The 23,408-nt window shown below is 44.8% G+C and overlaps 1 protein-coding gene across 1 annotated transcript in view; it reads left to right on the top strand.

Moving 5' to 3' along the window:
* SYNPO2L (synaptopodin 2 like) overlaps positions 1-22,786 on the top strand; it is a 33,747-nt gene extending 10,961 nt beyond the window's left edge. Inside the window, exons 2-4 of the mRNA XM_053949538.1 lie at positions 2,423-2,574; positions 5,044-5,705; positions 20,451-22,786. Coding sequence (XP_053805513.1) covers positions 2,423-2,574; positions 5,044-5,705; positions 20,451-22,786 — 3,150 coding nt within the window. The remainder of the gene's footprint in view (positions 1-2,422; positions 2,575-5,043; positions 5,706-20,450) is intronic.
* Positions 22,787-23,408: the final 622 nt, after the last annotated feature.

Genomic DNA, 23,408 nt, shown 5'->3' with positions numbered 1-23,408 from the left:
GCACTGGAAGAGACCTGGTCCTGTTTTCCCAGAAAGGAATGGAGACATGGAAAAGTCCCCATGGATTGTAGAGCACTGAAATACCAATAGTTGCTTTAGTGAATGTGCTTTCTGTCATCCGGTAAAATTTGAGCACAGACCCAGCATCTTCACTAACCATGAGAAAAATGCATTGCCTGCTCATGATTATCAGCCCACATGGCCTGCTTGAATCCCACCAGTCTTCTCTGGTATAAAGGTACCTGAAACAGCATCAGGCAGTGTTGAGAGCACAGCCTGATCCTTCCTGCCTGGGAACCCCAAACAGTTGCCTGTGAAGACTTGCAGTACTGAGGGACTAGAGAATTGCAGGAAGTTTACTGTTGCTGTTCTGGCTGGTCACCAGCCTACATCCTTGGTTCCAGTGAGCAGGGAGGAATACCATATCATGTGAGGAATGTACTGAGCAGCTGCTGACAGCCTTTAACCCCCAGTCCCCTTGCTTCACAACTGGGAGAGATACTCAGCAAGTATGTTCCCATCCAGTGCTAAGCACCAAGTTCTTGGCTATGGAGCAGCAGTTAGCCTTTTGGGGAATACTGGGAAACCCTCCTTTTAACCTCTTTTCAACTTCCTAACTCTTTTCATTAGCTGCTGTGTCAGTAGGCAGCACTGGAGAATGTGTCTTCTTTACCTTCTCAGTTAACAGCTGCATCTGGAGGAAGTATGAGGAAGCAGCATTTATACTGTAACAGTGGTTCTTCAGCAGTAGTTCATTACAGACCTACCCATGCTCATTCCAAGCTTATATTAACAAGGAGGGAGATAAAGGACTAGAATGACAGAGGCTGATGGATGTGGCAGCTGGGATGAGCCAGTCCCTATTTTAAGCATGCAGGCAAGATTTGGGGTCAAGTTGGAAAGGGTACAGAGTGATAAAGTACCAGTAAACACAAAAACAACTTGAAGCATAGCTCTCCTCTTTCCATCTTCTTCCCCAACACCTCTCAGTCCTGCTGACAGGCTGACCTGGGAGGAGTGTTGTTCTTGTCTGCTCAACACAGGCCAGCAGGGTCAAGCCCAAGGCATGCACACACCCCATGGGTGCAGGGGGCCTGGGCCACAAAGACCAGCCAATCAAGGCATGGGACTTCCTTAGGACTCCATCTCTCTCCTCTCCTCTCCTGCTCCTCTGCTGCTCCTGCAAGGGCAGCAATCCTCTCACATTCACTTCTCTTTCCTGAAGCTGCCATGGGAGTGTGGGCAAAGTAGCTTTATAGATGAGTAGGTATAGATGAGTCTGATGGCTTAAGCAGCAAGGCTGTGAGATATGGGCAAAGGTGCCCTGTTGAGTATTACTTCTCTGCAGGAATCTGACACAGTCTGTTCACTGCACCCTTTGTTAAACAGCTCTGCACTGATTTGTCTTTCACTTAACTGCAAGATCTGAAGAAATATTGTAGAAGAATCTACAAATAGAGTGTAATATTAACTTGTTTCTGACTTGCTCTGACCCAGTGATTTTACCTAGCTATTCTTTTATGTGAAAAATGAGTACAATATGGGTGGCGATCTGTCTTACAAGACTATCCCCATTGCTTGCCTTTGTGGGAGAGGTCTGTGGTTTTTGGCTGAGTGGGAATTTGGTTTGCTTTCTTGCTTGCCTTAGCAGAAAGGCTAGGCTGAGTTGGAAAGAAGTTTAACTGATGGATGATGGAATGAAAGGGAGAGTAAACACTTGGTGCAAGATGGCCATGAGAGGCCAGATCTAGGAGCTCGCCTGGAACCGGTGACTCTGCCTCCCTTCTCAGATAAAGCAATGCATATCTTGCACAACTCCTGTTAAGGCTAAAGGTTTATTCCAAGTTTACACTTGTGTAACAAGACACCATATAGCCTGATGCAGATGTCCAGAAATACACTGACCAAAGCCATTGGAGCAGGAATGCTTAACACCAGAATATGCCTCAGAACCACCACCCCTCCCCAGTGTCAGCTTCCCTGTGGATGGTACTTGCAGAGGCTCTGCACGAGTCAGGGATCATTCCAAGGAAGTACAGTAGAGGCACACAGAAGGACACATGGACATGTGCAGGCATAGTCTGTTCCCTTTCTGAAACACAGACTCCCTAACCAACTTAGGAGGCAGGGAACAAGAGGAGAAGAGCATGTAGATATTCTTGAGTCTTTCATCTGCAGTAAAGAACTTGAACAGGGTTGGTGATCAGGTCAGGCCTATGCTCAGCAGAGTGGTTCTTGGAATTAACAGAGACCAAAAGGCATAGCCAGGGCTCATCCAAGAGGATTAGAGCTCCACTCTGTCAGCACAGTAGTCTTAGGCCTTATTTTATTCTGTGAGGAATGGAGCAATAGAAGGGCCAGCAACTGAACTAAATAGCTGTTGTTCTTCCCTTCATCCTTATCCTCTCTCCTGCTTTTTCAGATTCGAAAGAGAAGCAAAGCGTGCCGTGGAGGCCTGTGGGAAAATGATGTTCTAGTATCTATCAATGGGAAGTCATGTGCTGGCCTGTCCCATGCTAATGCCATGCAGATCATCGATTCCTCCAACGGCATGCTCAACATCCGTGTGAAAAGGTAACCTGCTCCAAAGTGCCAGTGCTGTGACAGTGCAGGCAGTAGGGTGCTTTCATCCAGTACAGCAACTGTCCACATCCAGCAGAAACAAGGCAGGCAGGAAGCCTTTGTTTCCACCAAAGTGTACTAGGAGGACTTACCCATGTCCTAACCTGGCTAACATGTCAATATCTCAATGTTTTGCCCTGTCTTACAGTGGACTGTTGTAGTCCAACAGTCTGTATACTGACTCCCACAAAGATGAGAGGTGTGTGGCTAAACCCCTTTTTTATGACAAGAAATATCTGTGCCAGTCTCTAGTTCAGGGCAATACTGGAGATCAGGCTGAAATTTATGGACAAAAAATAGTCCCAGTAATGTTCCTCATCCTCCCTGTCCTAAGTTAACCCAGTGCGTCAGTGCATGCTGGATGTGGCCCAAGCTATAAATGAATAATCCTATAAAGGTGAAGGCAGCAAAGCTGTGTGAGGTCCTAGCTAGCCCACACTACTGCCTAAACAGAAGTCACCCTCAGAAAATCAGGCCCTGGAGAAGGGGGCTGGGAGATGTGTTCTTCCACAGTTCTGAAAAGACAGAGAGAGCACTGTGAGCATTGGGAAGGGACAGCCACGCTGGTTGCTGTCATCTGTAAAGCAGGAGCAGAGGTGAGCAGTGCTCAGAGAAGGAAAGCCTGAGTATGTAGGATCTTCCCCTTGGTTTCAGAGAAAGTGCCTTCTGATGTGCTCACTCTATACACTAACTGTAAGTAATTGGGATGGGTAAGTTCTGTACAAGGTGTCCAGAATAGCTCCTGGTCTATTACCAAGGCCTTATCTCACACCATTGGAGCCTATCTGCAGCAAACAGATGCCTGGGCAAATTTTATTCTGTCAAGATCAGCACACTTTGAATGAACCAAGTGACAAAGGCAGGCTTCTTGCATCCCTCTGGATGGAGCCAACACTGGAGGGTTTGGAAATAATGAAATCAGTTGGCTTCATTTGGAGTAGTAGAGAAATCATCAAATGTTGCTTTCTTGATCACATGTCTATTCCTACTTCATCTTTACATTCCTACTTCATCTTTACATTCCCAGAGAAAACACCAATCATTCCTGTTCAGAAAGGAGAGGTAGCTGGATGACTCTGGAGTATGTATATTTCAGAAAAAAAGGAAGGGAGAAACACTGACCTGACAGTACAGAACAAGAGAAACTGGCTTACAAGCAGTTATGCTTCTCAGTTACCTGATCAAGTGTTTCAAGAAGAGGAAGAACTGTTCTGTTTTGTTTATGGAATGTTGAGGTTGCTCCTCAGTGAGATTTCATAATGGCAAATAGTATTAAAAAAATAAACTGCTAGAGAAATTCTCCCCCTTAGCTTCCACAAAAGTTTGCATTTGACATAAATAAAATTTTTTCACAGTTTAGAATTGGGATCCAAGTCATGAGTTGCACAGCTTTACAGAGGCAATGCTGTCTGCCTGGCTTCATGGTATGCATGTTCAGAAGGCAAATACTTCGGACTCCTTTATAGATCTTATAAGCCCTGGTGAGTCTGACAAGAGAAGGAACAAGTTCCCAGCTCTGTCTGTGTGGGCTGGAGTCAAACTGCCATGGAAGTCCAGAGTCACTCTTGAGGAGAAGGAAGATAGAATGGGCTCTTTTTCTGCCAGCACAGCCAATTCTCCTTCCCTCTGGAAGCCAGCAGTAGGGTTGACTGCCCCAGTCTGCCTGACATCTATTCCTGTCATCCTTCCAGATGTCTTAGAGGCTTGAAATTGCTATGTCTAAGCCAAAGGCAAATGCCACCATGGATTGGGCTGGCCAGCATGACTGCAGGTACTGATAGTTAGCTTGTGATGCAGTCCCACAGTGATCAGGCTAAATATTAGAGTGGTCTCCTACCACCAGATACCATAGTCCTATCCCCAAAACCCACTTGGGCCTTTATATCCTATTTGCTATTTACTCCCATGTAGAGGTCAGAGCAAACAAATAGCACAGACTTCTTGGGAGCCCAGTCTGAACTAAAGCAGTTTGGGGGTGCCAGGATCTGCAGATCTAACACAGTCTCAGCTGCAGGAGCAGCTGTAGTGCAGTGTGATAGCTGAGCACCAGCCGTTCTCTGCTGACAAGCTGCAGGCTGAAGGGTAGGTCTCACTGTCCTGGGGAATGTTTGCTATGCAGGAATTCATCTCTCCAGGAGAAATGCCTGGGGAGCTGATTAGGCTTGGTAGATTTAGGGCATTCTGATTTTTGAATGTTTAACACCTGGTTTCCATAGAGCTGTGAAGCAGAAAATCAGAATGAGAGCACATAGCTGATGTCAGGGATAAGTCTGTCCTTGGCATCCACACTTCAGGTGTCTGTACCACCTGAAAAACACCTGTAACATTGTGCCAGTCCATAGCCCTCTCTCATGCCAGGGTTTCCTTCCAGTTTAGCTACACAAACAAAACCTCACTCACCACTTTTCCTTCTCCCCACAGGATAGTTGGTGGGGACCAGACTGGCCCGTGGCTCCAGCGTTCCCCTTCTCCAGGGCAGCGAGTGCTCTCTCCACCATCCGTGCCCAGCCCCTCAGCACAGTTACTCAGCTCTGAACCAGCAGGAGCCCCAGTCACCGCACAGCCCTCACAGCCATGGAGGTCACAGAGGCACCTGGAGAGCCTCACGTCCCCACCGGACAGCGAGGCCTACTATGGTGAGACAGACAGCGACGCTGACAATGTGGCGCAGGAGAAGCACCGCCGGGCTCGCAAGAAGAGCCCGCGCTCCCCACCTGACAGCACCACCGGCAGGGCGGATGCACCTCAGGACGAGGTGTCCCTGTCTGAACAGAGTGGCTACGAGAGCATGCCGGAGGCTGCTGCGCAGGGGGGAGCAGAGCTTGCCAGCTCCAGCGGGGTGGCCAAGAGGGAGATTGTCTGCCTGCCTGGCAGTCGCACAGACACTCCATTTTCAGACAGCGAGGGACAGTTGCGGCCACCATCAACAGAGGGTCGGGAGCCTTCTCCAGAGGCAATGCTCCTGCCCCATGCCACCAAGGCTATCCGAGCGGAACGCCATCTCATCCCCATGGTGGGGCCAGTGGAACATCCGATTGATGAAGACCTAACCACCACTTATACAGAGAAAGCCAAGCAGGCCAGTAAGTCCTCTAAACTGCCATTCACCCATGCCTTTTCCTTGTGCTGGATTCTCCTTCCAAAAGCCTGATTCCTGCAAATGCCAGGTGGGTTAGCTCCTCTAACTTACAAAGGAGCACCAGTCAAATCAGACCTGCAGAGACCAGAGCTTCCTGCTGCAGCTTTGGCCCTGGGGTCTACCTCACCCAAGGCATCCTAAGAAAAAGATAAGATAAAGGGTCTGGGGTCAGGGGTCTGGGAGTCACTCACAGAGGCTGCAGCCATTCAACCAGATGTGCTGTAGTACCTATGCGTGCTGGGAAAAGGATGGATGTAATTGGTTTCTTCAACACTTTGGGCTAAGAAGACTCAGGTGACATGATGGTGTCAGGAAAGAACTTGGAGGTTAAATTTCCCTGGCTTTCCAGAGATCTTATGTCAGCTGAGTTTGCTTCTTAGCTACCTGTTAAGCACAAAACACTCATTTCAAGAGGCTCCCAAGGAGCTGTTCAATTCAGCTCTCCATGGACACAGAGGCATGCAGTATTACACAATTAAGGATGATGAGAGATAATTTGTATATAGCATAGCTGCAAAAGAGTCTTGTCAGAAACTGATTTATTTCTCTCACCCTGTCCAGCTCAGGGAGGGACTCTTCTACATCAACTTTCCCTGCAGGCACTCACTTCAGCAAGGATGCCATGTCTGACTGGCAGCAGCTGGTGAGTTCAGGTAGAATTTATAATTTTTTAGGTGTTGGCAGTGGAGGGTTGCCAGCAAGGACAGGCAGGAGACGGTAAATTAGCTCTTGAAACAGTTCCTTGTAGGGCCATCTCTGATAGTCAAGACATTTCCATGTGGAATAAAGTACTGAAAAAGGTAGTGTAGTATACAGGTGATGGACCTGAAGTGACCTTAATTGTGAATATCTTTCCTGGTTTCTGCTACACATGGAGTATTTCAAGCACAAACATGAGGGCAGAACAAAGTGTTATCTGATTTCACAGTTGTGATCTATCTAGTAATATTAAAAACAAGGTAATCATAAACTTATTTTCATATATGTACCTCAGTGTAGTATAACTGACTAGTTTGCATTTCTGGAAATAAAGCAGGTTTTAAGAAAGTGACTTTTAAAAAGTGACAGAATGGAAAACAGAGACACAGAAAAGTTACTAGAAACAAAACATGTGGATTCAAACTTCTGATCCTCTGCTTCAAATGCTAGACATTTTACCCAGGACAGATAATTCTGCAAGGCAATTATTAAAACTCTCTTTTCTCTTATCCTTGGGCTAAATATTCTTTTATCTGTTCTGCCTAAGGAGTCATATAGAGGTAACTTGCAAACCTAGGTGCTTCCTTCAGACAGGGCACTGTCCTACTGCTCTTCCCAGTTTTACGAGGGGAGGCTCAGTTGGGTCTCTTATGTCTTGCTCTGCTGGGCAGTGCACCTAACCTGATGTCTTGGTCTACTTCTTCCTAGTCTTTAGCTCTCATTTTCCTCAGGACAGGAAAGAAATCAGCAATTTCAGCCTCCCTAAAGATGAAGTTATTTTTTCCCCCTTTGAATAATGTACAAGCATGAGATGAATGTTGACAAAGGCATGTTCAGCTGCTCCCTGCCACCCGATAGTCGTAGCAGTAGAAGAGCAATTGCTTTACATCAAGACTTATTTCCATGGACGGCATCAGTACAGAGGGATCCCAGAAAAGCTATGTATTTAATTCAGAGCATTTCTGATGGCAAGATAATATCCCATGGCAGGAGATGATGCAACAATATTGCCAGCTGGAATTAGGGTTCCCAAAAGTACTGCAGACTGAGGTAATATTTTATTCTCCTATCACTCCTTCACTGCTCACCCTCTTTTTGTTTTATGTTTGGCCAGGTGTGTCCTTCTGTAGGAGTTACTCTGCCAGGGATGGTAACTCACAGAGTGTTTTCTTGCATTAGGAATCTTATCATTAAATGAGAAGGTAAAATTCTACATCCTGATCATGCTGGAGCACAGCAGCCATTAAAACACAAGTCCAGTTCAGCAGCCAGTGATGGTGAGGGAAGGAAGCAAGTAAGAAAGAGGGATGGAAGGTGTTCATTATGTGGTGAACAGAGCTGAAGAACACCGATAACTGGAATAAACATGGGTATAAACACAGCTGGAGGATGGGGGACTGCTGAGCTGCACTGGCTCCATGGGAGGCTGCTTAGACTGGCATGGGAGGAGATGGTAGAGCATCTCTTGCCAGAAAGGTGTAGCCTTGGTGAGGATGTCTGGCTAGCATTGCTCCAGCTCCTACAGCTGCTCTAGGCTCCCATGGAGACAGCAGCATTTGAAGCTCTGTTCCTCTGCCTTTCCTTAGCAATATCCATAGCACAGTAGCCTACACTGGGACATAGACACTCCTGGGTTTCGCTAAACAGGAATGCGAAATAATGTTTTAGAAGTCAGGCAGGGTTTTAAAACCTGACTTAGCTCCAGGAAGTGACTTGGACTATCAGTTTTGAGAGCCTAAGTATTAATATATAAGCAGGAGACATTTAAAAGCCAGTGTGAATACCTGAACAGATGGCTGCCTTTTGAAGCATTATTTAAATATATTCCCAGTGCATCTGCTAATACATCCTCCTTGCCTTGCCACAGCCTTCTTCAGCTCCCACCACTGCACTGTAAGAATGTGAAAAACTGCTTTTTGTTTTGTTGGGACTGTTCCCCAGATGGTTCCTTATCCTTTCTTCCTGGAATATACTACTTTGTCATGTCTGCTCTGATGTTTACTTCAGTTTTGGGGGTATTTCTCTTGTCCTTTGTTTTAATTCTTTCTAACTTTTCACAATCATTTTTAAGCTCCAGAGACTGTTTCCCTTTCCCACTTGTCCCTCCACCTCAAGCAAACGGAATTGCAGATACATTATTTCTAGATGAGTATTTAGAAACATCAAGCCTCTATATGAATAACTAACATCCCAGAAAAAGAACAGCGATACATAATAATTCTTTTGCACACCACAAGAGTAGCAACTGACATTCTTCACTTCTCTGTTGCCCTGCAAGGATCTCAGTAACACTGCTACTGCTATCAGCTCTTGGGTTTCCTGTAGCTTTGTTCTTTACCTCCTATCTCTAGAACTTTTGTAGACTTCTGTCCTCACAGTGTGTGCTCCAGAGCTCTCAGCTTTCCAGATCATAGGCAAGTGGACTCAGCTCCCCTGTCTCCCCTTTCCTGTATGACTTTCCTTTGTTTCTGATGGTGTTAGAAAATCTGATCCGTGCTGACTATGTATTGTCCTCAAGATCATCAATGAAATGAGGAAGTGCTTTCCGTATTCCCTCACCATCTTTCCTAGTTGTACCAGGATAGGCAATCACTCTTTATGTTCTGGTTGTTACTGAGGCATTTTCTCTTCATTTTCATCTGATGAACATTTTTCCAGTACATGTATTTTTTTGCAGTAACTCCACTAACACCTGGGAAGTACAGCTGCTTTCCCTGCTTTCCTTAGAGGATATAAATCACGTGGTAATTGCTGGAGGTGATGCTGTTGTTTGAGACCTGCTTTGCATCACAGTAATATGGGAGCAAATGGAGCTCCCTTATTTACATTAAGCAAAGCTTTGACTCCAGGAGCAGAACACAGTGTGATGGCAAGTACCAACAGCTCAAGATCAAGATGGCAGCAGCTGATGATGCCACCATGATGTCCTGCATGTCATCAGCTGCTGAGCTGTGCTTTTTCTTCCCCAGCAAAGACACAAGGTCTTAAAGCTCCTTAGAGAGCCAACAGCCCCTGCAGTGAGGTTTGGGCCTCTCTCCTTCCAAAGTTCTTGCTCTATTTGCACATTGGTATTGACTCATTTTTCTTAGCCTATGCGATAAGCATGTATATCATCCCAGATCTCCACAGGACACATGACTTGGATGTGCCTGCTTAAAACCCTCTCAGAGCATTACTGGTGCAGACTGCTGGGGCACTGTGGGGAGCCACACATCACCCAAATGCAGGGGAACTTGCCCTACAAGTAAAAAACTTCAGTCTGCATCACTACCCAGTGGCTTCCATGCACCCTGGTGTTTTGCTCAGTGGGGTAAGAGAGCAGCCAGCAAACTGGGACTCTGCTATATTTTAAATGAACTATTGAACAGTCATGTTTGTGAACAGCTGGTATTTTGCCTAATCTGTAGAAATATAAGTATGAATTTGTTTCCTTCCCACTAAAAATGTACATTTCTCTTTTTTTGAGAGGTGATTACTCCCTGGGGAAACTGGGGATCTTTAGACCCCTGGTTTGTCATCCCTGTAAAGGGCCAAGCTAAGTCCCTTCCTGAGATGATTTATGTGCAACTTACACAGTGCAGAAGAAAAGGAAGAGACAGAAAGACAGAAAATACAAATTTAAAAATCTACATTAGTTTCAGGAGGTTAGCAGAAAGCAAGAGCTTGTGGCAGGGAGAATCAGACTATAGTTGTCACAAGTAATTGCAGGTGATGTTTTTTGGTTTCCCATAGGTTCTGCAGTGTCCTTCTCTTCTCACCCCACCTTCAGAGGCTTGGGATCCATCTTTAGCCAGGGTTGCTTCTTCTCAGCCACTTGTGCTCTCTGAGGTGCACTGTATTTTCACCCCCATCCTAAATCATCTCACAGGACAAAAGGCTCAGCCTTTCTCACAACTGGAAATAGGATAGACATACCAGGACAGCAGTCTATTCCTAACTTGCTATCACACTATGTCAGTGAAAGAAGTGTTTCAAAATATCTTAATTTAAACTTATCTGCTGAACTATTTTTAGTTCCTAGGATTCAAGAACCTCTCCATGTATGGTAGAGGAAGGGAGGGAAAACTGGGTGGGGAAATTTCCTCCTCTGCTTTATATGGGCCTGGCTGCCTGTGCAGAGTCATCAAAGTTACTACATTCCATATCAGAAAAGGAAATCCTTCTTGTTCAAAGCGGATGTACAGCAGCATCACTTGAAAAGACAGGATGCTTATAAATAAGTGGTCTGTTCATCAGCAGGTCATAGAGATTACCTCTTCTAAGAGTGACTGCAGTCACGTTTCTCTGCAGAGAGGGTGAGTGCAGCAAGCCATCTCTCAGCCCGTTACAACTGGTATAGGCCACAGGGGCTGTGAACAAGATGAAGTACCTGAATGGCAGTTTGAAGTTATTGCACCACATTTTCTATTTGGCTTTCAGCTTTGACAGTTGTAACTCTAATGATCACAGTTATGTGACTGTTAGACTAACTTACTGGTTTTGTCATTCACTGCAGTCTGGGAGACCAATAGGTTTAGGATAATAGCCTACTACTACTACATCCTACATGCCTTAAAGTAAAATAGAAAAGCATTCTGCTTAGACCAGGAGATTAAAATTAATTGCCTGAACTATTGATCTTACAGAAGTGTGTTCCTAGCAATGTGAAGCCATGCTGAATCACCCTTGGCCCTTGCCACTCAATGAGCAGCCAGCCATTCGGAAAACAAGGACAACAGCTTCCATGGTTGAATCACAGATGGAGAGACTGATCTCATTTCAGCACACATGAAACTGGAAATTGCTTCCACTTGGGAAATTAGTTTCCATACACTGCAGTAGCACTCTAGTTGTATGTGTTTGTTTAAGAAACCCCACTTAATAACTCATTCATCTTTGAATTCTCTGCCACTTGGAAGGCATTTATTAAAGACTACAGAGAGATAAACACCAGGAATCTAGAGCCCTCTTTCTCCACCTTTAGGCATGAGTACGACATTTGATCTTATTCCTTCAGTTTATGTCCTTCTATGGAAAGCAGAGGTAATATTTTCAGGCTGATATATTAACAGGGCAGAAGCCAGATTATAAACTGCTGTTGTCTCTCTTGGCTAGCATGGATGAATTTTTCATTCTTTCTTGAGTCATCTCATAATTGTCACAAGTAATTTGCCATCTTCCTCAGGTATTCTTACTGGAGACCTCCAGAATCATTCCCTCAGGCATCACTCTCATCCAGCATTTCAAGGAGGATGTTGTGGGTTACAGCACTGGAAGTAAAGCTGATAGAGCTCTGCTCTGCTCTACCTTTGCACCTCACTGCAAACCTGCTGCCCCAGAGCCTGACAAAGACACAAATTTAGCTGAATATGTGCTAGATCAAGATAAATCTATCTGCAGATAATATTCTCTGGAGGGGAAAGATCTTTAGCATTTGAAGATGTATAGAGGAAAACTATGCGATCCCTGAAATGAAAAGGTGTATACTCTCATTTGTCCTTGTACTTCTACTATATGAGATACCATTTGAAGCACCTTTTTTTAAACTATCAGTTACTCAGACATTACTTCTATGTTATTATTGTCAGCACAGGGACTCTGACTCTGGGTCACAGTTCTCAGACATGATCAGAGGTCATTCATCATCCTGCTGCTTGTGAAGCAGTATCAGAGTTTGCTTCCAAGCTGACACTTCCATGGTCCTTGCAGAGCCCCAGTTAGTGATTTTTCAGACTGTGTTGTCTCATATGTTAAGTTAACATAGCCTGGCCTTGCACATGCACTTCTACTCTGACTTGGGATGTGTAAGGCTGATGGGGAACAATGGCATTAAATCAAAATTTTGCCAATAGCTCAGATCATAAAGGTGATTAGAGCAATTAGCACACTGAAACAGCTATACACATAACCCCACAGACTATCTTAACCAAGCTGGTAGTTTTAGATTCCAGGGTTTTGACATATTAGTTGAAAGAATTTGTAATGTAAACAGACAACAGGAATCCCTTTCCCCATCTAGTTGTTTCCATCAGTTCTGAAAGTGATATGGGACAAGGTTGCTGACAAGGTAGGGACAAGTCTGCTCAGGGACAACACTGAAATGTTTTTGAGACAAAGTGATAGTGATGTATGAGGGAGAGGCATAAAAGGGTGAGGCATAAAAGGACTTTGACAAGGAGTGATTAAACAACAGCCGTTACTCAAGAGAAGTGAGAGAAAATTATAGCTAGGAAGGAGAAAGCTGTCAGCCTGGCTAATACTTGTTCTTCAGTTTCACTTAAACCCATCATAGGAAGGGACATCAGTTTGTTGGGAAATATGTAAAGCTTTACTGTCTTCAGTATCTACTTACATTAACTAAGAATCTTGCTCTTTGCAGAAAGAAACAGGAGCAGAAACGGGGGCGAGTAGATTCAGCAAATCTTGATACACTGACTATACTGAAAGGACAAGGCTGAGTCAGCTTCTCTGTAGAGGTCAAATGTAAGGAATTAATGAAACTTGTATCAGAATGGTCCTCAGTCCTTGCCAACTACCTTGGAATAATAAGAAGGGTCTCAGGGAAAAAGACCAAGAATATACCCTTCTAGCAGACATAGGCTCTGACAATAAGAAAAAAAAATAATTTTGCTTCAGTTAGGTGCATGAAGTAGTTTTTTCATGCATGTTTGCAGAAAACAAAATGAAAAGTAAAATCAACATGGACTAATAAAAAGTAGAAAGAGTCTTTGACCTGCTCATAAGATAGAAGATAAGACTTCACAGCTGAAGGAATAATGTGAACACAGCATATACTGGCTTCTATAAGATACTTGATACAGTTCCACATGACTTTTCCAATGAGAGAAATATGGATGAGATAGGACTACCGTAAGGTGACCACACAATTGGCTAAGAATAGAACAGAAAACATAACTATTAATGGTTCATGATGTCAGATGAGCTAACTGGCTAAGTTGGTGGTAGTGTTTCACTGGCCTTCTGAATCTAAGAGGACTACCTCTATATTTTCACCCTCAGAGCTTTAAACACTAATGTCAATCAAATGTCCTCTCCACCTCAATGTTATATGACTGGCAAGGAGACAGATGATAAAAAAATCCCAACCCTCTTCTCTTCTGTCAGTGGATCTTACCCTCTGGCTGCATCTAGACGGAACAAGCCCAAAACTGCTGTTATTCAGATCTGGAACCTAGCTGAGACACCTTGCAGCTTTTCTCTGGTGTTTCTTCCCAGAGAAACCCAGGTGTGTGGGGGACACAGGGGAGGGAGGGGGGGTACCTGGATTGAGGAGCTCAAAAGTGTTCCCAGGTACACCACTACTGTCTTCCTATCTGCTTTTTTCAGATGCTAATTCCTGCTAGTGAAGCTTTGTAAATGTGGCTTGTTTCTCTTGAGTGTTTTACCTAGAAAGTAGTTACAGGAAATAGCAATAATACCATTTTCAATGGGTGTCATGAGGATTCAGTGGAGATTGCTATGTATTAATTGGCAGATGACATAACACATGGAATATATACAGTTGTCTCATGAAAGGCTAGAATTTTTAATGTAGCAGGAGCTTGAATAGTTGCAGAAAATGACTAAAATCAACTGGTTAATGAGACTATATGGCAAGTGGATTAATCAAGTCCACATAGTGAGATGGTGAGCAGATACTTGTCTGTATTACTGGAGTAGATGTTGGATAGACTGAAAGACAAAGACATGATCAATCAGTGGTATCCTGCTGTCAGACATCAAGCAATTTTGTAAGCAGCAGACTTAGCAGATCCTGGCATCCTTTTAATTTATGTTTTGTATGTGATAACTCATTCTCTCATGTCTAGTAAATGCAAATCTGTCTGATGTCTGTCTCTCACATTCAAAATGAGAAAGCATTTGTGTGTGTGTGTGTATGTGTGTTCTTCAGTTTTTGATGCCTAATTAAGACTGCACTCAGGCTTCTCACTTCCTATGCTGGGGTCTCTCTCCTCTGCTGAGCCTCCTATTTCCATGTAAACTTTGGAGCATTGTATCTTTGTGACTTCAGACTCTTAAAAGTAGCAAATGGACTCAAAAGCTATTAGCATGAAATGGGTAAGATCAAAAGGCATGCAGCATTGACTGCATAAACCTTTCATATGAAATTGGGTTAAAACTGCAAAAGACAGATTCACTAGTGCATTCAACAGGTGCTGTCCTGGCAAAAGAAAGTTCTCCTTTGGGAGAAGGCTATATAGGGAATATCCAGGGCCCAGGTGTGAGCTGTCAGCACAGAAGAACTGGCCATGTGTGCTACCTTTTGCACTTTTGCACTTACTTTTCCATCCAGCTCAAAAGGAAGGGCAAACTGTCACCCAGCTGAGAGATTTTTTTTTGAATGACCAAGCTATTCAAGTCTCCAGCAGGATACCATGAGACTAAGATATTGCAGCCATGCACAGTGATGTCTCTACAGCCTCTCTGCCTAACAGAGCTCTCCAATAGCAGTATGGCTAAGAATGGTCAAAAATCTACAGAATTACTGAGCATGTTTTTTCCCCTGGGCTGTTAACTTACCTTCAGAAAAGCCTGTTTCTTTCTGTTTTCCCAAAACCAGGAGATTGCAGTGGGGCAGTGTCTCACCAGCACACTTAAAATCACTAGCCATTTAAAAGAAGAAACACTGGTTTGATAAATATTATAACTATTTAACCTCAGATACATGATAAAGTATTGCAGACTTGAGTAGGACTGTAGCATTTGTCTGTAGCATCCTAAATTGGAGCTGAAGCCTTATCTATGTTTTATATTTTGCACAGGTTATGTGATGGAAGTGTGCAAATATCCAAGAATGACAAATATTTCCTATCCCAACAGTTTTACCTTTACTTTGAAGTAAAAGAATATATACTCCTCTGGTTAACTGTTTGCAATTTAAACACTGATCAAAGCTTTAAAGGTTGAAACTTTCAACAGGGAAATATTAAGAAGGTCAATATAACCTATCCAAATCTTATTTTGAAAGGACTTCAGGTATGTAAAGTATGAGATGTCTGTAGCCTCTAATGGCTTACTGAGATATTTGCAACCTTGGCCATGGAAAAATGACTTTGTCTAACATAAATAGCTGGAAGAACAAAATTTGAGGTGACCCCATCTGAAAAACGCAGTTGACAAGTAGCATTTCATCGCAGAGGAACCAGCTCTTTATCTCTAGAAGTAGCAGAGTACCTTATTTTCTATAGTAATGGCTTTTCTAGAATTTGATCTTGGTAATAAAATTTATCATTGTTTGTTTCCTAGAGAATATGAACAGTATCTGACCTCATGTAAGCCTGCTTGTTCAGTAGCTTACCTGGGCATTAAAATGCTTTATTTTAATAAGGCCTGATCTTGAAAAGATTTATACTTTTTACACTTCTCTTTACTGTAATTAGTAACAAAAATAATTTCACTTCAGTGAAACTTAGTTAAGAGGAAAACTTCCATAGGCTTTGCTTAATAGAAATTTTTCCTTTTTGTGGATTCTTTCCCACAGAATTCAGTGTGTACATGAAATAAGTTCTTTAGAAATTAATAAAAAGTTTTCTATAGAAATTATTCATCACACCAACAGAATTTATGAGAGTTTCATAACCCTTCCTTTTACTCTTTAATAAATTCCATTTGAATGTTCTTACAAGAGACAGAGCTGTATTTTCATTCCAATGCTATGTATCAATATTACAAGGTTTCCCAAAAGAGACATATATATACATATATCCCTATATGTGTAAATATTCATGAAAGAAGAGACTGAACCACTTTCATTGCTCTTGCTCTAAGAGCCTCTGTATGACACATGACAGTCTCTGTACAGCAGTGTTGCCTTATGGGAGTTGTCTTCTTGGTGTGCAGTGATGGCTGCTGGATTTCAGCATGTATGGTCAGACCTTCATTTTTCCACACTCTCTAACGTTGGAGATTGTCTGCCAAGATTACAGAATTGCTAAGGCTGGGGCTGCTGGGAGGGAGACTCATGGGAAGGTGTCCCTTGGCCACAGCTCTGGGATTGTCTCACAGGAGCTATTGCTCGAGTACAGAAAGGATTGGTAAGACAGGACCTAGACAAAGTGTCAAGAGATGCTGAGCAGGCCACAGCTGCAGAGATTTGCAGACTTCCCAGCACCATCTATTCCCTTCCTTCCCATCCACCACAGTCCTCACTATCAGCATCTCATCTTTCAACACCTCTTAGTCTCCTGTGCTGGAGCTCTGAATGGTGCTGCCAAAACACCACTCCCTGGTTTCCAAACTCTCCATCACCCTCCCTGGGCACAACCACACTTTCAAGGTAACAGCCTCTGGTGTTTTAATTCAGCTAAACTTCACTGCAGGCATCCAGAATCCTAATGCTCCTCTGTTAAATGTTCTTCAGTTGTGTACACAATGGAGATCTGAATCATGGACTGGTTCTCCTCAGACATGGAAAATTGATATACACAGGAAAGCCTCTGCTCTCTCTTTTCTTTCTCTTTACCTGGAGCTGAGTGCTCTCTGGGAGTTTCAGGCAAGGAAAGTTATTTTCCTCCTGTGCAGATTTCTTCTGCCTCTCCATGTTGGACATGCACACTGTGTTAGTTTTATCTCTCTGAAGGGCTCTTTGGCACAGAAATGCTGGCCATTGAGGCATTGGTAACACTAACTTGAAGCTTGCACCCTTCTAACCTGAAGCTTGCACCATAGAAGCTGTGATAATATAGAGTATATTTTCTTATTTTAAAATAAAAAATAGGAGTTTCTCCTTACAGAGAGTACAGGGAGGGGGAAAGAATAAGTTTAAGTGCCAGGTGACAATGTCCATCACACTGCTCAGTGATGAAGCTATGAAGACAAAAATAGACAAAGTGACCTCATGGATTTCAGCAGCAAAGCCTATGAGACAAAAGAGAGGCTTTAAAAGGCTTGTGGACTGATAGCAAAGAGCCTGGAGATCTCAGAGTTTTGGTTCTGCTCCAGAAGAGCTTTGCTTTGCTCGTCTCTCATTGCCTCTCTTTCTGTTTATGGGGAGTTGTGAATTAAACGGGCTTTGTGACATGCCCAGTTCTCCAGGTCTGGACTCTACTTTCTCAAGCTTGGATCAGCCTTATGCAGGTACTTTTCTTTTTTCTTTTTTTTTTTTTTTTTTTCCTTTTTCTTTTTTCTTTTTCTTTTTTCTTTTTTCTTTTTTCTTTTTTCTTTTTTCTTTTTTCTTTTTCTTTTTTCTTTTTTTTTTTTTTCTTTTTTCTTTTTTCTTTTTTCTTTTCTCTTTTTTCTTTTTTCTTCTTTCTCTTTTTTCTCTTCTCTTCTCTTCTCTTCTCTTCTCTTCTCTTCTCTTCTCTTCTCTTCTTCCTTCTTTCCTTTCCTCTCCTTTTTTTAGTCTACTCTCCTTACCCCATTCTTTTGCCTATTCTGATTTCATTCTTGCTCTTTACCTTCTACAAGTCATCTTAGGAAGATTTCTCTTCCTGCTTTTTTCTTAAACTGTTGTGGAAGATTGTGGCTTGAATGACCATTTTTCTGTTGGGATGACTGGTGTAATTAGTCGTGTGCCTTAGCCTTTGATGAGGAGAAAGGCAGGAAGAAGAAAAGAGGGAGGTGAGAAGCAGGTCCCAGAGGGCCCTATTTGCCAGCTCCTTCAGAGCACAGGACAGTGCTTTCTAGGGAAGTTGCACATGAAGCCTAATGCTGAGCTAGGACTACAAGCTGGTGGAGTTAAAGCCAAGACCATCTTCTGTTACATTTTCTCTGACAGTATTTTCTAGCCCAGACTTTAGAGTTGGCACTTCTGTGGTAGTCTGCTGTCAGAAAGGGCTGTGCAGACATTACTTTGAATGGTGTTGCTCCCTATCTGTTAGCTCCTGATGCTAGAAATCCTCCTGTGAGTCACTCACGCCAGAGTTTACATATTCTGCACTTGACTAAGATTCTGTGGTGCTGCTCTTTCTCCTTGTAAATTTAGAAGCAAAATACCAACAGGTTGGTGTAGCTTGTAGTAAGGTTGTTTGTAGCAACTTCCCTTATTTTCTCCATTGTCAAAATCCCTAGAGACACAGGCATGCAGATTTGTAAATGAAATGGGCAGACCTTCAGGGACTGTAGTTTGTTTCTACCACGGAGAGCAGGTCTTCGAGGGCAAGTCTGTGACTGCCCTGAAGAACACTAAATCTACACAAAAACCTGGACACTACTTCAGTCTTGGTTCAGCAAGGTGGAGTTATTCTGTAAGGAAAGTTTTGCAAAGAGCCTTCACTTTGCAAATGCAAGTACAAATAATGAGGCATTTCAGCATTGCTTTTCCTGTTTCTAGTTCTGGATGCAAAGGAGAGGAATGGACTGTGCATCCACATGAAGTGATCTCAAACCACAGAATTCCCCTTGCTGAAATCCCAAAGCAGCAGCATGTGCTATGGAATGGCTGCAAACTTTGAGAGCCTCCTGGAAGGATCACTGCTTTGCAAATCAACACTTTATTTTCAGCATGGGGTGGGAAAGGGAAGCTCTTTCTGCTGTGGTTACACTGATGTAATATGGAATGATGACACTTGCCACAATTGTGTAGACTAGAAAGGTTTTGGGAGACTGCAGCCCTCAGGAAAACTAGTAGATTTCTTAACTAAGTTCCCTGTCCCTCACTGCAGGTGACTTTGTGACATTAACAGGTGCACATTGAATGAATGCTTTGTGGTAAAATGATCAGAAGTGAGATCCTGAGAGGACTGAGCAGCTTCCATCATCTCTTGAGCTAACACCATCACTCAGCACTGCCTTGCACCTTTCCTCTCCTCTCCTCTCCTCTCCTCTCCTCTCCTCTCCTCTCCTCTCCTCTCCTCTCCTCTCCTCTCCTCTCCTCTCAGCACAGCAGACTTTATTATATCTCTCTTGGGAATGTCAGGGCTGGACAAGGTGGGTTTTTTTGTCAAATTATTAGATGTGTACAGTGGATGGTTGTTTCATCTGCACTATCATGCTGGGAAAAAGACAATAGGAAAGGGTGAAATGAAAGACATCACAAATTAATCTGTTGTTTAGGTATGTGAGGTTTTTTTTTTCTGTGCAAGGTTAATGCTGACTTCTGTCACTTCAACAGTGATTCAAGGCATGTCCATAATTTCATTAGGGCAGACAAGTCTGGTTTTGCTATTGAATCTTGTTCACCACCTGCTTTCCCTGCACACAAAGACAGAGGATACAGTGTTCCTCCCTGGGGCTTTACTGACCACAGAGCAGGTGGAAAATTATTATCCCACAATTTCATGCCAGTGTCCCAACAGGTGTTGTCTTTTCCAAGCAAGCCTGTCTAACTGGATTTCCTTCTGGTCTGGCTGATCAGCTGTGGGGATCTGGGATTCTTGCTCAGGAGCAAATACTCTTCTTCCTTGCCAGGCATGGGGCACAAGGAAGAGACTGCAGCAAGGATGAAATCATGCTTCCTTTGCCTCCTGCAGTGACAGGGCTGCTGCAGAGCAGCAAACAGCCCTACACACAATGCTGCTGCACAACACTGACTGTAGCTGACATTGCAGGGCTTAGATCAGGAGCAGCCCTGCTGTGCCTGCAGAGCACCTCTCCTTTTGCACACATCCAGTCCTCTATATGGTAGGAGGAACAGCTACAGAAAGCAGGGCTCCACCATCAGGGTGATAAATAAATGCTAAAAATTTCGACAAGCAAGGGAAAGCACTGTAAAAATGTCAGGGACTCTTGTTCACATGCTTCAGAAATAATAAATCTCAGGTCTGATGAGGAAACTTAGACCATCAGTGGGAGGATTTCCCTCCCCACACCTGCATTGACTTCTATTGTGCTTGCAGGGAAAGAGAAAACTGCTCCTGAATTTCTACCAACAGTTTATAAAGACACATTTTATAAAGACAGTTTTTATCATCAGCGAAAGTGGAATGAAAAAGAAGGCCAAGGGGTGTATTTCCTCTTATGTGCACTAGAACACCTATAACCATTTCACTGTCCACCTTTGCCCACCCACCCTTTTCTGATTTCTCTGAGTGCCTCTTTCTATCTCTTTCAGAGCTCCACCGCCACGAAAGCATCCAGGAGAAGAATGTGAAAGAAGCCAAAACCAAGTGCAGAACCATTGCATCCCTGCTGACAGATGCACCCAACCCCCACTCCAAGGGGGTGCTGATGTTTAAGAAACGCAGGCAGAGGGCTAAGAAGTATACATTGGTAAGCTTTGGCAGTGTTGACGAAGACCGCTCCTACGAGGAGGAAGACGGAGTTTTTCCAACTAGTGAATCTGAATTTGATGAGGAAGGTTTCTCTGATGCCCGAAGCCTAACTAACCATTCAGACTGGGACAATACTTACCTAGACATTGAAAAATCCAAATCTGACTCTGAACAGAAGGAAGAGAAGCAAAAAGGTTTGAGTGAGGCCTCAGGTAAAGGAGCACGATTATTTGAGCAGCAGAGGGAACGGGCTGGGAAGTACACAGTTGAGAAAACTCCAGTGCAGAAGAGCCCAGAGCTTGCCCCAGCTGCCCAGCCAAAGCAGGGCACAGTGAACGGAGACATGCCTGTGCCAGAGAAGGCAGACAATGTGCCCCTCAGCATCCACCTGGAAGCTGTGCAAGTGCCCAGCAAGCAGCCAGCCACTGTCCCCACTCAGCTCCTGACTGCTCCCAGCCCCACTTCCTTCCCTCCTCCCCCAAGCACCCCCGACCCCTTCTCTGCAAGTTCAACAAGCATGTTCAACAGGTCTGCACGGCCCTTTACTCCCGGCTTTTCTGGCCAGCGTCCAGCAACATCCTCTGTCATCTTTAGGCCACCTGCACCCAAAAAACCCACTGAAAGTCTGGGTGGGCAAAGCACTGTGGTTCCCCCTTTCTCACCTCTGGTTCCAGGAGCACCTGCCAATGCACCAGTGCCAACACAGCGTGGTCCAATCAGCTCCTCCACATCTCTGTATATTCCTGCACCAGGAAGACCAACATCACCACTGCAGTCACAGCCAAAAGGGGAAGGAAGCGCTTCAGAGATCAAGCCTTCTGCCAACACTGCCCGGACATCCACCACCTCTATCTTTCTGTCAACTCCCTCAAAGCCAGGAGGGGATATGGCCTCTGCAGCATCCCAGCCACGAGTCCCTGGAACAGCCTCTTCTTCATTGTATATTAGTCCAGCACCATCACAGAACATGAGAAGCAGTTCCCCTGTGCCAAAACAGCCTTCTCCTGCTGTCACTCCAGCAATGCCACGACCTCCTTCAGAGCCCTTAACCTCCAGGGAGCAGAGGATTGCTGTGCCAGCTCCCCGCACAGGCATCCTGCAGGAGGCTCGCCGACGGGGCAACAAGAAACCCATGTTCAGTAAGCTTGAGGAGAAGAAGAAGAATTCACCCAACCCTGAGCTCCTGTCTCTGGTGCAGAACCTGGATGAGAAGCCAAAAGGTGACCACCCTGCAGCAGGCTTTGAGTCTGGGCCTGAGGAGGACTTCCTCAGCCTGGGTGCTGAGGCCTGCAACTTCATGCAGTCCTCAGGCCGCAAGTTCAAGACCCCACCTCCTGTGGCCCCCAAGCCTCAGCAAGATGCTGGATTGGTAAATGGGGCCCAGGACATGCCTCAGCTTAAAGGCAAGGGGGCAGAGCTCTTTGCCAAACGCCAGAGCCGCATGGACAAATTTGTGGTGGAAACAACACCAAAGCCAGAGTACAAGCCTAGGACCCCCTCTCCATCCCCTTCTCTACCCTCATGCTGGAAATATTCGCCAAACATCCGGGCTCCCCCTCCAATAGCTTACAACCCAATGCATTCCCCTTTCTATCCCCTGGCAGCCAGCAAATCTCAGGCTAGCAAAGCAGAGAGCAAAGTGAAAAAGGCACCTGGCCAGAAATCAGGGATCAAGGTCATTGATGTAATGCGCCACCAGCCCTATCAGTTGAAGTCAGCCATGTTCTGTTTTGGGGATCCCCCAAGCCCCAGCACTCAGACTAGTCCTGGTCAGCCAACCCCACAGGCTAGCTCATCCTTCATGGCAGCCAAGCAGGTCCCTGTGAAAGTAGCCAAGACCCAGGAGATTCGTCGCTTCTCCACTCCGGCTCCCATGCCAGCTTCCAGCAGCCTGGCACCCACTGTGCTTATGCCCCGCTCAGCCACCACGCTGGATGAGCCATTGTGGAGAACAGAAATGGCCTCTTCTGCCCCTGCTACACCAGCACCCTTCCAGGTGGAGCTCAGCCCCTCCCCTAAGCCATATCAGAGCTCCCCAGAGCCTGGACAGGTGGGACAGGGACCTCCTCCAAACTCAGCCTCTGCCTCTCGGTTTCAGGTGGCCAGGCCCAAATTCTCCCCAGCAAGAACAGGCATGCAGGCCAATGTGTGGAGGCCAAGTTTTGGCCATCACTGAGACAGGCACCCCTCCCATCCTTTCTGCAGCCCCACAGAGATAGCGCTTGTTTTGTCTTTCATGTCAGCTCAGTACATTGGGATGAGTGACACAAAATGAAGAAAAAAACCCTCAAAAATTACTGCCCTTCTGCACCACCCCCTTCCCCAGCCTCCCCTTGGTCTCAGATGGGATGCTTCATGGAAAGGCTTACTGGCTGTGTCTACAGCAGGAGGAGGAATGTGGAGAGAGGGCACATGTGTGGTACACAAAGACTGGGAACTTGTACACAGCAGCAAAACCCGCCTCCAGAGGGAGTGAATGGCAGAGATTATCTCACATGGAGACACACATGAAGCGGTAGTTTTCCTTTCCCAAGAGCTTTAGAGTCACCTCTGCATGGAAGGAAACTAGGAGGCAAGAGCTTTCCAGGAAGAAAAGTGTGAGAGGTGGGATTACAGAACAGAAGCCCCAGCTTTCCCATGAGACTGCTCTTCTCTGACCCTCCCAATCTGTACACATCCACTCATGTGTGCACACACACATGCACACAGCAGCACTCAGCAGGGAGTGAAAGGACAAGTGGGGCCTCACCTGGGACATTTCTCCCAGAATTCCCTCTGTGAGGGCATGGGAAAGAAGA

Source organism: Vidua chalybeata, chromosome 8 (genome assembly GCF_026979565.1).
Source record: "Vidua chalybeata isolate OUT-0048 chromosome 8, bVidCha1 merged haplotype, whole genome shotgun sequence".
Lineage (NCBI taxonomy): Eukaryota > Metazoa > Chordata > Aves > Passeriformes > Viduidae > Vidua > Vidua chalybeata.
This window is presented reverse-complemented; position numbering and strand designations above follow the sequence as displayed.